Raw genomic sequence first — 16,051 nt, 5'->3', positions numbered from 1 at the left:
CTTAGAATTAAAATCCGATACTTTTATTTCAGAACTGATTTTTGAATCTTATTGTTTTGTACCATTTTCTTATTTCAGGTTTAGTGAAATATTCAATAAGGTTTAACACTAAATTTCGATAAACTCCAGGAAACAAGAAAAACTTTATCTGCTTTCGTCTTTGTTTATTCATAAGATACCAAGTAAAGAACCTCTCAAGCGTATATATATATATATATATATATATATATATATATATATATATATATATATATATATATATATATATATATATATATATATATATATATATAATCTGTGTGTTAATAATTAGTATTATTAGGCTGTTGCTTCCACAAGTTCATTTCTCCTTTTCTCTTCCAGTTTTATTAAAGAATTACTTGATTCAGCAAGCTCGGCTATGGATATACGGCCACGTTGTTTTATGAATTTAGCAATATCTTTTAGCTCCTCTTCAGAGATGTAGACAAATTTACCGCGGTCGTCCATAACGCCTAAAATTGAGAAAAGAGATAAAATTTGATTACCAATCAATTTGAGTTTCTCTAAACTTTGATAAGAAATAAAACAATTAGCTTCGACCACAAAGCAAAGGAAGCAAAACGCCTAAGTCCAAAAAACTAAATTTTACAGGGCATACAAAAAAACTGTTTATTTTGTCAATATCATATAATCAGCTATAAATCTTTGAGAATTCAATAATGTTGTAAAACATAATTAAGCAATTTTTAATAATTAAGCAATTTCTTTTTTTTTTTTTTTAATAATAAGCCAATTTCATAAATTTCGGTGATTTGCCTCAATTTTGACTTAAATGGTTTGCTTGTGGCAACGACGATAAATAACTTTGAAAAACTACCGGTAATTCTTCCCATTTCCTGCAAATTCTCTAAACGCTCTATCACTTCTTGCGTTTTTAAATTAAAGTGTGCTGCTATGTCTTCCAATAAAACGACTTTGGAATTCTAAATGTTATTGTAAATTCATTACTGGTATAACAAAGTCAAGAAAAAAAACAACAACATGAAAAACGTATTAAAAATTTCAAAAACAAAATTGAAAAGCATATTGCACAACCAGGATTGGCAAGATTTGCAAATTGGCAATTAAAATTTTGCAGAAAATAACTTATTCACCAAAAAATTTTCATAAATCATCATTTGGCATTTAACTTTTTTTTTTAAATCGTGATTTTTATTTTAAATTTTAATATATTGTGACTTCTATTTTAAATTATGCTGAATGCTTGTTTTCACACTTGCATTAACTTTCCCTAATTTTGTAATTAGTGTGAAAATACAACAATATTGATTGCTGTTAAACTTTTTAAAAATATCCTTTTTTTTTGTTTTTTAGATATGATGTGTTTGATACATCTGATTATTTCTTCAACAACCTTAAGGTATGCAGATGTAGTTATAGCCTTTCTATCAATAAAACCTCTCTACTGCAAACCAGATTTAATTTGGGTTTGAATTGGTTATGTATTAATAATGAGTCTAAGCAAACTTATCTAAGCAAATTATTTTTTAAATTTTGATTTTTTTTATAGACTTTCCAAAAAAATATCATCTTAAGTGCTAATGTTTAAAGGAGAAAGACCCAAATTATCAGTGTTACAGCATTTTTAAAAAGTGGATTCAAAAATGCAATATGCTAAACAAATTAGCAAAAGCTAGTATGATTGGTGATGCAAGTAACAACTACTAAAAATACTGGACACAAAAGTGATCTAAAAGTGCAAATCTATTGTCTAAAAAACTATTGATTCTGCTGAAGTAAAAAAATATGAATGTCATGTGCAAAATGTTATTAACAACCTCCACAATAAAAATGCATTGCCTCTTTTTTATTTTAACACCTGTTAAACCGACTTAGCCCAATTCTAACACTACCTACCACAATAAAACATTTATAATTACTTCAGGAGCCATTATACACCATCAGTATACCTAAAAAATAGCTTAGGTTTAGAGAATTAAGCATATCAAAAAACTTTTTTTTACACAAAAACTAAAAAGTGTAAATTGAAGCAAGTAACTCTTAAATAACTCACTTTCAGTTTGCTTTCTCTTACTATAACAATGTATAATGACATTGCTACCATATATAGGATGTTGAAACTTTTTATTGTTTTGCCATGGCAAAAATCCAGCCCTGGCTGCTGCTCATTTAAGTATTACATTTAATATAAACAAATTTAAACATTTCAGATATTTTCAATTATATAATTTGAAAATATCTGAAAATGTTGATATTTTATTATATCTAAAGATTACCTTTATAAAATCGATAAACTCTTGCAACAATGATTGCGACTGAAAACAGAAAAATTTTACAAAATTAGAAAATACAAGGTATAATATAACAAATCACTCATAGATTAACAACAATAGTTTAGAATGTAAAAATGCTTGTTTTTATAACTTGCCATTGTACTGACAAACATTACAACTTTACACTTAAAATTTTGCTGAGATTTTGTAGCTTTAAAGATATTGATATTGGTAAACATATACTTAAGTGATAGTTTAAAAGCAAACTTAAGCTGAAAAGCTGGTATAAGATCACAGCTAGAAAAAAATACAGTCAGACAACAATAAACGTCTTTTTTAGATATTTGTTAAATTACATTTATGCAAAACTGTAGTGAGCCACTTTTATCAAACTAATTTATTTAGTTAGATTTTCACAAAAATAGTAAAAAACAAAAGTAAACCTCTGCTTCACTTAATATTGCAACATCACCACTTTCTTCAATTGTAAATTCTGCTTTTAACTTCAAATATTCTTCGTATTCTTTTCGCTCTTGCTCTTCTTTTTTCAAACGCTCTTGTTCAGCCTAAATAACAGACAAAAGGGTAAAAAAACTGCAGATGCTGTGTTGCTATAGTGAACTTCCATTCTGCAGCTTAAAAAAAATAACTCACTTTCTCTGCTTCAGCTTGAATTCGAAGCTCATCTTCTTTTTTTCTTTCTGCAGCTATTATTGCCTCTCTTTTCTTCTTTTCTTCTCGTTCTTCTAATTCAGACTAAATTTTATATTTAAAAAGAATTTGAAACTATGTATGTTAATAAAAACCTTTTAACATATACAACTAGAAACTGCATAGAGTAGATAATTAAAAGGCTTATAAGCACATATATTTCAAATTTGTAAAAATATCTATTATACAGAGCAGAAAAATTTATGTGAGGAACTTTAGGAACACTACATTTACAAAAATGCTTTATAAACATTTAGGTATATTAAATTTAAGAACTTGTTAAATAAAAAATACTTAAAATATTTAGATTATTCATCAGAGAAGTAATACATAATGTTATAATCTTAATAATACTTAATAATATAATCTTAATAATACTTAATCTTATATGTTAAGATGACAAAAGAGATACTTAATCATAGTGTTGCAGATTTTTTTTTTTTATATATTTTTTTGTATTTGCAAAACTTATAAGTAAAACATAAAAAAAAAAGAAAAATTTTATAAACTATTTTTGGAATCTAATACATTTCTTTTACCTGTCTATTTTCACGTTTCTCAGCTTTCATTTCAAGTTTCCTAAGTTTCTTAGTTCCAATTTTACCTTCTGGTTTATCCTCATCCCATAATACAGATCCTTCTTCATTATCTATATTAAAATAAGTTGTTTTTAAATTTAAGATTTTAATTTTTAGAGGTTTTTATCTCATTTAGAAGTCAAATAGAATAATTTGGCCAAGAAATCTTAACAACTAGATTACTATAAACTACTTGTAAATGTAATTACAACATTGAGGGAAATAAACAAAAGAAACTTTGTATATTTCCCTCAATGTTATTATTAGAAAGCTGCTTATCTGCCTGTCATTTTCCATCTTCAGAAAGCTGCTTATCTGCCTGTCATTTTCCAAATACATTGATTTCACTTTTGAGAAACTTCAAAAGTGAAATCAATGTTTTTTTTAAAAAAGTGTATCAAGAAGAAACTCATTCCTTTCATAAAACTGTATTGTAAACAATCTCAAACTCCTAAAATGGCATCCCAAGACAGTATGTCATCAAGTTGGAAGAACCAAAAGAAATTGAAAAAGATTGAAATTTTAATGTAAGAAGAAAATACTTTATCCAAATCTTTTGATAAAAATAAGTAAAAAAAATGTCTTTTTGAACTCAAAATTAAGTGAAAAATACATTAGTTTGTAAAACATAACTTTACAAATTTCTATCAATAAAACATAAACAACTCAATTTCTGTTTTGAACAGAAATTGAGTAGTTTATGTTTTATCAATAGTCCTCAAATGATGAATGATTGTTTTCAACCAGGCTGCTGAAATTGTGCTCTTGAACTTCTCTTACATGCTGAAACTAAAACTGCTAACAAAATTTATTTTTGCTAGACACCTGTTTGAGTTGTTAATGGAGCTTGAGTAATTGCAGCTTAATAAAAAAAATTTATCACAGGAAATAAAAGTCTCAAGCATGCAAACCCTGTTGTACCACTAAATCTTTCCGAGTTCTCATCACCACTTCCTCGATGTACTCTCATTCTACGAGATCTTTGCACTCGTGCACGTGATGGAGCATCTTGAGGAGCTGGTTTTACAGGGAATTTTTCTGTAAAATAGATACACAGTATTTAGAAACACAAGCAGTATTTAGGTAAATCAATCTTATTCAATTTTTCAAATGCTATTATGCTAAATTTTTGATGAAAATATTATACTACTTCTGCAATGAAACTTCTCTCATTTAATGATGTTTATATATATACATGGTGGCCATAAAATTTTAAAAGTTAAATTCCAGGACATTCCAGGACATTTTGTTGCGTTTTCCAGGACATTTTATATCCTATTAAATGAATATTATCAATTATCTTTATATTAAATTTATTCATATTGATTGAATTATAGAATAGAATATTATATATGTATAAAATAATAAAAGTAAATAATTTTTAGATAATTCTCTCATATCTAAAATTAAATTTAAACCATTTATATAAATTTTTATATTACTTCAATATTATTAGTAATTTTTTAACTTGATTTAGAAAAAAAAATTCCAGGACAATTCAGGACATTTTTGAAAAAAATTTGATTTTCCAGGACATTTCAGAACATTCCAGGACACTTGTAAAAATCCAGGACATTCCAGGACTGTGGCCACCATGTATATATATATATATATATATATATATATATATATATATATATATATATATATATATATATATATATATATATATATATATATATATATATATATATAGACACACACACACACACACACACACATACACACACACACACACACACACACACACACACACACACACACACACACACACACACACACACACACACACACACACACACACAAACCTTTTTTTTTCTTTTTTTCTTTGTCTACAAAGTAATAAGTAAGCATTAGAAGTAGACCAAATACACTTGCCAAAATCAACCATATGAATGCAGCATACTGAGCTTGACCACCTCTTTGCTCTGAAGCCATTTTCTTCTTTTTCTTATATTTTGTTTTTGTTGATATTATTTCTTACTTATTTCTTTTTTATTAAGATACTATTATTAAACAGAAATTTTATTTAAAAAACTATCAGCCGAAGATTTATCCCGAGTTAATATATGATAATATTTTACCTGCTAAAACTTTCTGTAACTAGTACACTTTTATTCTAAGTTACAAATTTACTAAATTATCTTTTTCTTTTTTTTTTTTCTTTTTTTTTTTTTAAATTTTACGTAATGCTTTTTACATTTTATGTCTTTTTGTGAATAAAATTATGCTTTTATTGTATTGTATTTAAGTCTCTAATTAGAAGAAAAGAAAAGAAAAATTGAGATAAAGTTTATCTCAATTTTTCAAATTAACAAAAGTAATCACACTCTACTGGCAGTTTATCATAAACTGCCAGTAGGGTGTAATTACTTTTGTTAATTTGATATATGATGCTTCTTATAGTTTAGATTTAGATTTTTACAGAAAACTGTTTATAATGTAAGTATTATATTTTGGCTATTAAAATTAAATCAAAAGATGAATGAATTTATATAGAAACCCCATAAATGGGGTATCTGTATTTTACGTCACAGTCGTTGTAAATTACACTTGAAAGCAAAATAAGTTGGTTAAGTAAGCGTCATGATTACGACAAATTATCGGTAAAAATATTTTAACCGGTACTGTAGTAAGTTTAAATTTCGGTATATACCGGAGCTCTCATCATTCCGATGAAACTTTTTTTCCAATATCATATCGGAATGATAACGATACGGAAATAAAACAAGATGCCATCGCTTAGCGTTGAGTTCAAACAGCTGATCATCTATAATAGATAAAAAAAGGGAAAAAGAGTGAAGAAATCAAGAAAAATATCGAAGAAACAGCATTAAAAAAACTAATATTTAAGGAACGGATTTGTACTTAAGGGTATCCAGAAGTAACAATATAATTAGAACTTCTTAAAAGAACGGAACAGTAAAATTTTAATGACTTTTAACTTACATTTGTAAGTATTAGCTCATATTATCTTTGCATGGTTAGATTCTCTACAGAAACTTTTGAAACGTCTCTAATCACTTTTCTTTGGGTATTGCAGCGACTACCTCTGTAATCTGCATTTTTAGGATTTAAACTTCTTTATTGTCAAATAGATGTTGCTTATTTTTGCCAATAAACCAAAAATCAAAAGGTGCCAACTCCGATGATGGCATTGTTGTTTAGAAACTCTCAGATAATATAAGGTTTTTTTCATGCAAAATTTTCATGTTTTTGGTGATGTTGGTCATTGCTTCTAAATGGTGCTAACTAACTACTGGCTTGAGTCAGTCTTTGATGTATAATTAAACAGGTTTTTTCCTTATCCAGCCAGTGGATCAGAAAGTGGCCTGTAGATTTCAACATGATTATAATCATGCATTTAGGCTTAATTTGGCCTTGTTGAGTATGGCCTAATTTTACTTGAAAAAGGCTACACGCTTTGCTTTTTGAGCTGTAGTAAGCTGATGGGTGACCCGGCGATTTTTTAAATACAATGATAATTATCAACGGTTCTTTCAAAGGTACCGTAGAGCAAAGGTATTTGGGCTTCAAGTTGATGTAAATAATAAATGAGGTACATCGTTAATGAGTTGCAGTAGAGTTTCGAGATTCTGTGGTATTGTAGTTGTAATTAGTACTCCAAGACAGTCTTGGTTTTCGAGCCAGCGATGCTGCGTTTTAATTAGGCACCGTCATATTCCCAAAAACAGGAAATTTTTCTTAGATTCTCCGCGATATTATGAGAAGAAGTGGTTATTGTGGCCGAAATGTGTGGGAAAAACCCTTGACAACAAGATCAATAAAGTCAAGCGAATAAACTATGCTTATTCAAATAAACCGCAATCATTTTGGAATAAGAATGGGCCAATATGTCTACACATCCTTTAGCAAAATCTACTCTGAAGTGGTTAGGGCTTCCAGCAACATCAAAAAGGTTCTTCAGCAACCAACTCTATCTTCAGATCTTCATCCAATTGAATACATATGTATTCCACATATTCCACAATTGAATGCATATGAATTCCACATTGTGAAATCATTAGAATCAAAATATTCGAAACAAGAAATTAGCAACCTTAATGATCTTATTTCAAAAAAATATTGAGTATATATTGTTTCCATAAACATACTTAATTTTTTTATATAAAAATAAGTACAAAATGCTTTTAAGAGAACATTAGAAAAACAAATGAACGAAACCAAAAGTATCATTTATTATATGTATTAAGCTCTTAAATTCTGAAGGTCAGAAAATGCAACAAAATAGTTTTCATGAGATACTGTTATAGGTAGTATTTCAAAAAATTTAACATGGACTCTAGTTAAAACTTGAGTTCATTTATATTTAATAATTTTTTAGAATAAAAGTAGGCAGGTCGAATTAACAATTATTGAAACCCTAAGCAAGCATTAACACATTTAAAAAATGATTGTAGCTTTTAAAAATCACAGTTGCGATTTGTAAAAAAACGTACACTAACTTAAGTTGGTGTACGTTTTTGTACTCAAGTCAGAATCAAGTCCTAAGTAGAGTTGCTAACTTTGGATCAGGACAATTCCAGACGCTACACACACACACACACACACACACACACACACACACACACACACACACACACACACACACACACACACACACACACACACACACACACACACACACACACACGACTTTAAACTTTAGCTCTTAAATTTAAATAATGCATTCATCATTATTTTCTAATAAAACACTATACTTTCCCTCTTTTAACAGCCATTAAAGCCAGGAGAGGTTATGTTAAATAGTGTATTGAAATTAACTTGGTTTAAGATATATTTTAAACAAATATTTATGGAATAGTTTTTATCTGGTATAATTATTCTTTTATAATATATCTTAGTTACATTTTGTTAAAAAATCACAAGCATTATTTTGTCTAAAATATTTGGCACCCCTGTGCTATTTTCTAAAACTAGCTCAAGTTTAGTTTTCAAATATAATTTGATTAAAACACAAATGTGCTAAGCTCAAATGTTTTCTTGTTTTTCAAAACTATACATTGATACTTATTACAATATGTTTGTTAGTAGAAATCATTCAGTTTGTTGACGTACACAATTTAAGTTTTCTTACTCTGTGCCAAAAGATTGAATTAATCAAAATACTTTTATTTTGAACTAGTCAGGGTTAAAACTTATCTTAGAGCTAATGCTTAACCTAACTTAACAATACCCCTGATCTTAAGCGTAACTCTAAAAATAACATACTTATACTTGACATTTATTTCCCAAACTGGTCTAAGTTCTTTAATTGTAAAGAGTTCAACGTATAAGATAATTATCTCCAACTTCATTTCTGAAATCAGCTTCCTGGTCTTCATCGCTAGATGAATCTTCTTTGATTGGTTCATCAACGGCTGCTTCTTGGAAAATTTCGTTTTCTTCTGACTCGACAACTATAACTATACTCTTGCGTGGTTTTTGAGTTTCATTGGGTACTTCAACTTCAATTTCTTCAACTTCACTTTCGCATGGAGATACGTCTAAAAACATGCCACCATCTTCTGTTTCCTCGACGTCGTCTCCATCATCATCTTCTCCTATATCAGGCTTAGGACCAATTTGATTTGCTTTAATTATCGGATCTTCGCGTCTTAAAATGCAATATAAAATGACGATCGAGAAACCTTGCAGCATATTGCACAGCGCAAACAAATACTCCCAACTAAAGAGCCGGGTCTGAAGAGCTAACGCCCCAAAGATTGCTGTCAACAACACAAACAAAGTAGTAAACGCGGTTTTCATGCACTTCTCTTGTAATATTATACCGTCTTCTAAGTTTTTAGATTCCCAAATCACGTCTACTAACAAAAGAAGCGTTACTACACCAAGTGTGATCACAACGCTCGAAAAGCCCCACACGTTTGTTCCCTCAAACAAATACCAACAGAGTTTTTCGTCGATTTGCTTTTTAAAGCTCAACCCGCTGATGGTAAAAGTCACTCCTAACGGAACAACGTAACCAACAAACAAATATATTTTGTAAGAGTTGTATTTCTCCGTGTCGAAAATCTCTTGAACGCGGCTTTGCAAAAACAAGGTGTAAATGTACAACCAGAAGAAAACCGTTTGCAAAAAGTAGTAGAAAACGAAAACCAACACGTAACATTTGCCAGACTCGCCTGAAACGTTGAAGTTGATCACCATGAAAAATATCTCCGTCAACAACGTGTTTACCATGATGTGCAGTTGAATGACTCGACCGGAGTCAAATTCTTTCCTGCGAATTACTTCGAAGGCAGCGGCACCCCATTGGTCTTTTAAGAACAGGTACACCGTAGCGATCAGCAAGCTCAGAGTAACTAGCAAACTGGAGTAGAAACAGTTTATGCCGAGCTCAAACAACCCCGACAGGCTTTTTTGATGGTACGCGATTGCACGTCCGAGTACGGCAACTATACCCCACGTCTTGCATTCGCATATGGTATGAGTTTTGTTGGTTTTGACTTTTAGGCAAACGGATTCCGAAAACGACGCTGCAGTGGAGTCAAGACTCCAATGAATGCACTTTTTTTCGTTTCTATCGTATCTGAAATGCTCAAAAGTATAAACGATGGGTCCTGGACGAGAAACGTTGCACTGCGGATATTGATAGCAAGCCATGAGTTTTGATACGGGAACAAAATCCAGTTTATTGTCGCGGTCTAGTTCATCTCGCCAACTTTCTAGCATATCACTGGGCAAAGAAGCTAACTGATTATAAATTATACAAGCTAACGAGACACGTGGGTACAAGAGACCCCATTTCGCTTTGAAGCCTGTATATTGATCAAAACTATCGCTAAAGAACTCCACCGTTAGTTTACTACCAGAGCGAACAGGTAATAAGTAATTTGTACGATTATTTCCGCAATACTTTTTTAACTCTATGCCGTTCTCATCTTTTACAGCCACATAGTCGTAAATACAGAACTTGCTTGGCTCTAGGTCAAACTGATCATCAAAGAACCTTACATATACATTGTAAGGTTCTGGAACAACAATGTCCCATTTACATCTTGTTCGAGGAGGGTATTTATTGGTCATTCCATCTTTTGGGCTTTCAAAGAAACCTTCTATTTTCACAAGAGAACCTTCAATGTATGTATCATTACATTGGTAAATTGGAATAATGGGAGGAGCTATAGTAGTGGCATTAATTGATGCAACACTAGAGTTGGCTGTAATTGGTAAAAGAGTGATTATATCTCTTTGAAGAGCATAAGGAGCTGGTGTAGCTCTTGATTCTTCCGGTGTAGTAACATTTACTGACAACCATATGTTAACAATGTCTGTGAAAAAAGGGTACTGGGTACCATCATAACTAGAGTGACAGAAATTAGGGAAAGATACATTCACAACATCAGTGCAACGCAAATCATATAGCTCTATTGAAAAGTAGTTCCCGACCGTTTTGGTCATGAAAAAAGAATCTCTCACTTTTTTGAAATGAAAATCATAGCTCATTTTCAAAAAGTAAGATATGGTGCGTATCCTTTGTGCGTGGTAATCGAGTGAGAAGCGATAGTTTCCATCTGTCTCATCCTTTAAATTATCCAGTACAAAGTTCAAGATTTTACGATCATAAAAAAGATTTTCGTCGAAAGGTTGCTGCATGGGCATAACACTAGGACATATGCATGCGTATGAACCAGGTTGGTTTAAGCAAAACTCTCCATCTTTACAAACTTGTACTCCATCAGTTCTCTCGCACTCATTATTATCGATACAAATGAAACCGTTTCCAGAAAAACCACTTTTACATCGACATTCGTAGCCAGGTGTTGTATCGGTGCAATTTGCATTATTAGAACAAGGAAAACCAAGGCACTCGTTGATATTTTCGCAACTGAAACCGTCACCTAATAATAAATCTTTCTAAATACAGTTTTTCATATATGAGTGACTAACATTTTAGCAAATAAAAGATGTTTTTTTTTTCGAAAAAGTTCAGAATATTTTGTTTGAGAATGAAAATTGAAGTCGTACCTTTATATCCTGACTTGCAAGTACATTTATATTTTCCAACTATATTCGCGCAATCTGCATTTACATCGCACTTATGTGTTCCTTGCCTACATTCGTTAACATCATTACAAGTTGTGCCATCGCCTAAAATCAAAAGTTTTATTTTACTTCTAATAACAAAAAAATATCATGTCAAATGTAAACACTTCTTTAACAAAAAAGTTTGACTTAAAAGTTGTTAAAGTTTAGAAATTCAAAATATTTGATAAAGAACCTGAGTAGCCCGGTTTGCAATTGCAGGTGTAGCTGCCGATTGTATTGTTACAAAATGCGTCATTGGGATGACAAGTCGGATTTGTCGGAGGAATTGGTAAGGAACATTCGTCTATGTCTTCGCAATAAAACCCATCACCTTGGTAACCTAAGTTCAGAAAATTCTCAAATAAAAATTTGTTAAAGTAAAACAATCATACTAATTAAAGTCAAAATCTGTTTTTAAAGAATACAATTAAATAAATAGCATATAAAACAAAAAGGAATACTATTATACTAGCAATATTAAAGAACCCAATAACAATACAATAGCAAAATTAGCAACAATAGCAACAGTAGCAGTTAGAGCAACAAAAACTATTTCGACAAAACGGAAATCAATCAACTTTGTGTTACCTCTTTTACACGTGCAAGTATAAGAAAATTGCGTATCTTTGCATTCTGCATTTAGGTCGCATTTATTTTTATACAATTCGTCTTTATTTGTGCATTCATTTATCAACACGCATATGAAACCATTTTTGTTAATGTCTATCGAACCTTGGTTGCATGTGCAATAGTAACCAGCAACTGTATCTGTACATATTGCATTAACTTTATCGCAGCCGTTGAGTTTTGGAAAATCACATTCGTTTAGTGTCTTCTTCCCGTACAATTCGATTCTCATGAATACTTGAGAGATGATAACGGGAGTGATTTTAATTATTTGAGTGTAGATTCCTGATGACCCAAAAAAGTTGTAGATCACTTCTTCGCTTAGGGTATTTAATGGAACATTGAAGAGGTAATCAGTGTTATTGACTTGATACCTCGTGAGATTATAAGTACTGTTACCATAATCAACGTAAAAAGATTTTACAATAATGGAAGTAGTGGGGAAGCCTGGTCTTCCTTGCGAACCTATCATCCTAACGAATGCTACTACTCCTAAATCAATTTGAAGATAAGATGTAGGAAAAATATTCCATCCAGGTGATTGATAAAGACGGGCTAGTGATGGATTAGGACTGTTTGATGAAAACTGAATAGCTGGAAGAGCTTCAAAATCATAATCAGGCACAGCAATCTAAGCAAACCAAAAATGACAGTAAAAGTAAAAAGCAACGATAAGTAAAAAGAAGCTTGGTAACAATTCAAATAAAAGCGTAGCAATTAAAAACATTTGACGTAGAAATACGAATAAAGTATCTCTTTTGCTAGATAATTTAAGAATGAAATTTTTATTACATAGTATGAGGAGGGAAAACGAAAGAAACTATAAACATAATCTTGAATTTTTTTTTGACTCAAACAACTTACTTAATCGAGCAAAGAAAAGTACGAGGCAACCGAGACACACCAGATGGACACACATGTGCAACTGCATGAAAAATAAAAGTCATGCAATTTAAACTTAAAACTGTTTTCGCAGAAGCAAATGTTAATCAAAAGATAACTGGCAAAAATCTGCTTCAGAGAACCATGACTCAGAAGTCAAAATAAATGACATTTAACAGTTTTGAAGATAAAATCCATTGTCTTTGCTAAGACAAAACCTGAAACATCTGCGGATGCATAGAAAAAAAGGGTTGAGAAAAATCTAGGGGTTTTCTTGAGATTTTTTGGGGAAAATCTTAAAAAAACCAATAGATTTTTCTCAACCCTTTTTTTCTTTACCTCTTCTTTCAAAACCTGTTTTCTTTCTGAAACTCTCTTTTCAAAATTTCCAAAGATTTTGAAGATTTTGAAAAAAGAGTTTTAGAAAGAAAATAGGTTTTGAAAGAAGAGGTAAGGAAAAAGAAGAAAAGGGATATATCAAGAAAGAGAAGATTTGTAAGTTGACAATAGTTCTAATATAAGTAGATATTTTGGCTATAAGTTCCAAAGGTGGTTAGAGATATAGTTTTCTAAATAACATTTGCGTATCATTTTCTGTATTTGTACTTAACAAAAGAATACACTTGAGTTAAATATTTGAAAGTATAAGTTAGCGGAGAAAGACGATTAGTAAGATGGTCTTTCATCTGTAAGTATCATGATCATATTTCGATTTCGGAGTTAGTTTAACGTTGTTAAAAAATTGCATTAAACTTGAAAGCAGAAATAATGTTCTGAACAAGGTTGCTAGGCTACCACAAAGTTGAAATTTAAAAAAAAATTGTTTTGAACTGATTTTGTCATTTAATAAGCGATTTCTCAGCAAGTGAAGCATTTAACAAATAATATACATATGATTTACAGTGCTAATTGGCTCATACAATCGATAAATATGATTTACAGCGCTGATTGGCTCATACAATCGATATATAAATTGAAAATCGTTCAATTAATCAAACTGTGTAAAAATTACGACTTACAGCTTATAATTATGACTATTTAACTTTTTGAAAATGATATTGGCAGGTTTTATTTGTTTGCTGTCTAATATTACTATGGCTACAAAAAATATAAAGAATAGCAGAAGCTATACCTTAATGCTGAATAACAAAGTGAGTTGCATAAAACGAAGAAAAAAGAGCAAAATTATCTTTGAGCGAGCAATTAGATGACCTGCGTGAAAAGGTTAAGAAAAGGCAAAAGAAAATGAAGAGACAAAAACTTGCTTAAAAAATGATCGAAAGGATTAACACAAGTAGTGAACAAACATTTAGATTTTTTAAGAATTGATCGTGATACATGGTCTTCAATGTGAAATTAAGTATATTATAAATAAGTCTCATTAAAACATCCAGTTCCTGAAAAAACAATCAAACACATGAAGCAACTTTGCAACAATCATTACCACTCGCGTGTTATGATGTCAAAGTGGAATTAAGTTAAGACGGAAGTAACTCAAAACGGAAAATTTGAGTATGGGAAAAAGCCCAAAAACAAAAAATGTTTAACTAGTCGTAAAAGAAAAATGTCAGAACGGAAAATTCCCGCAAAAAAATGAGGTGAAACGTGTTTTGTCGCAGAAACACGTTTCATCCCAAATCATTTTTTGATCAATATTATCAAAAAACCCTTTGGTCATAACGCATTCTTATAAAGGTAACGCATCCTAATAAAGGTAAAGCTATTAGCTTTAGCTTATGAATTACTTTTGTAATTTGCTGTCAAAAAGAAATCAAAAAAAACATGAAAAAATCAAAAAAAAAAAAAAAGGAAATCTCAACTTTGATGATCAACTTTTCCAATAGTCAGAAAGAAGATCAAATGTTATTGGGATTTCATCTATGCTGCTAATATTCTTCAGTGCAAAGTTAACAAATTTCATTTTTTTTCTATTTAGAATTTTCACAATGCTTTTAACTTTTCATCCAGATCCAGTTGTAGCATCTGTGCCATTTTAATTGTCTGTCTTAGGCAGAGAGAAAACCGGCTTATAAATCTTGTACAACACCAGGAGAGCTTTTAAGCTTTCACATTGATACTTTCATCTGAGCAGCTTTTAAACAAAAAGATCTTTTTCTTCCAAAGCTTCCACGTAGCTTGCACTCAAGGATAAATTTATTCAATCCTTCTCGGAAAGCTTCCACGTAGCTTGCACTCAAGGATAAACTTATTCTTCTTCTATATCCTTGTTTCCTTTGATCTCCGATTAAACTTTCATACAAACAAAATTCTTAAGTTGCAGATCCGTTGCTTTTTTCTTCAGCTCGCTGAATTATTTTTAACTTTAATGATGCTTCAAATGAACACCTTTTTGTTTTTATGAATTAAAAATCTTGACTTTTATAAAACTTAAGTGATATTAAATCAAGCATCGGAGAAATTAAAACCTTTATATTAGTTTTATTGAAAATGCTCTCAAAACCCAGTTAAAACTAGATATTTTATTTTTAATCAATTACTAATCCTATATTGATATTCAAGCTGCAGTTATTCTAACTTGAAATAGTAGTAACCGTATATGGTCCCATCCATGGCTTTCGAAGCTTATCATCTTTTCTAACACGTTTATGATTTCTTAACAACTCTTTTGTTCCAAAAGCAATTCTATTCTTTAGGTTGACTCTTTTGTCAATGCAATGTTTTTGGTTTGTGAGTTAAATGTTTTCGTGAGCTTCATTAAAAAATCCACTTCATGGCGCTACTCGACTTTCTCTCCCCCCCCCCCTCCCCTAATTTTATGATTGATTCTGATAGAAAATTTTATGCTGATTAAGAATCGAGTAAAAACATAGGTCTCAAAATCAATGGAAAGTGCTCTAAACTGAAGTTGAAAGTACAAAATTATACGATAAATCCCCAATGATATATATTAATTAGATGTCTAAC

General features: G+C 30.6%; 2 protein-coding genes across 2 annotated transcripts in view; both read right to left on the bottom strand.

Moving 5' to 3' along the window:
- Nucleotides 1-276: 276 nt before the first annotated feature.
- Nucleotides 277-5,594, bottom strand: LOC145190529 (DDRGK domain-containing protein 1-like). Its single transcript, XM_090091285.1, has 8 exons — nt 5,374-5,594; nt 4,487-4,603; nt 3,527-3,636; nt 2,931-3,032; nt 2,720-2,842; nt 2,280-2,318; nt 860-965; nt 277-494 (listed from the first exon to the last, which is right to left on the bottom strand). The coding sequence occupies exons 1-8, from the start codon at nt 5,501-5,503 to the stop codon at nt 319-321; spliced, it is 903 nt and encodes a 300-aa protein (XP_089947411.1). The 5' UTR covers nt 5,504-5,594; the 3' UTR covers nt 277-318.
- A 2,958-nt stretch (nt 5,595-8,552) lies between these two features.
- Nucleotides 8,553-16,051, bottom strand: part of LOC145189710 (uncharacterized) — a 34,758-nt gene continuing 27,259 nt past the window's right edge. The window contains exons 7-10 of the mRNA XM_090091473.1: nt 12,206-12,875; nt 11,811-11,957; nt 11,558-11,680; nt 8,553-11,430 (exon numbers count right to left, since the gene is read on the bottom strand). Coding sequence (XP_089947599.1) covers nt 8,852-11,430; nt 11,558-11,680; nt 11,811-11,957; nt 12,206-12,875 — 3,519 coding nt within the window. The 3' untranslated portion in view covers nt 8,553-8,851. The remainder of the gene's footprint in view (nt 11,431-11,557; nt 11,681-11,810; nt 11,958-12,205; nt 12,876-16,051) is intronic.

This window comes from Hydra viridissima, unplaced genomic scaffold, assembly GCF_058129835.1.
Source record: "Hydra viridissima isolate aposymbiotic clone 2 unplaced genomic scaffold, HvirCarnegie_v1 scaffold_6, whole genome shotgun sequence".
Classification (NCBI taxonomy): domain Eukaryota; kingdom Metazoa; phylum Cnidaria; class Hydrozoa; order Anthoathecata; family Hydridae; genus Hydra; species Hydra viridissima.
Note: the sequence above shows the minus strand (reverse complement) of the source record. Positions and strands in the feature narration are given on the sequence as shown.

Excerpts from the sequence above, each read along its gene's own strand:
- LOC145190529 (XM_090091285.1), bottom strand. The coding sequence starts at position 5,503 with ATGGCTTCAGAGCAAAGAGGTGGTCAAGCTCAGTATGCTGCATTCATA. Across the intron at positions 4,604-5,373 it reads AGAAAAAAAGAAAAAAAAAG|AAAAATTCCCTGTAAAACCA; the intron begins GTTTGTGTGTGT and ends TCTATTTTACAG. Across the intron at positions 3,637-4,486 it reads GAACTCGGAAAGATTTAGTG|ATAATGAAGAAGGATCTGTA; the intron begins GTACAACAGGGT and ends ATTTTAATATAG.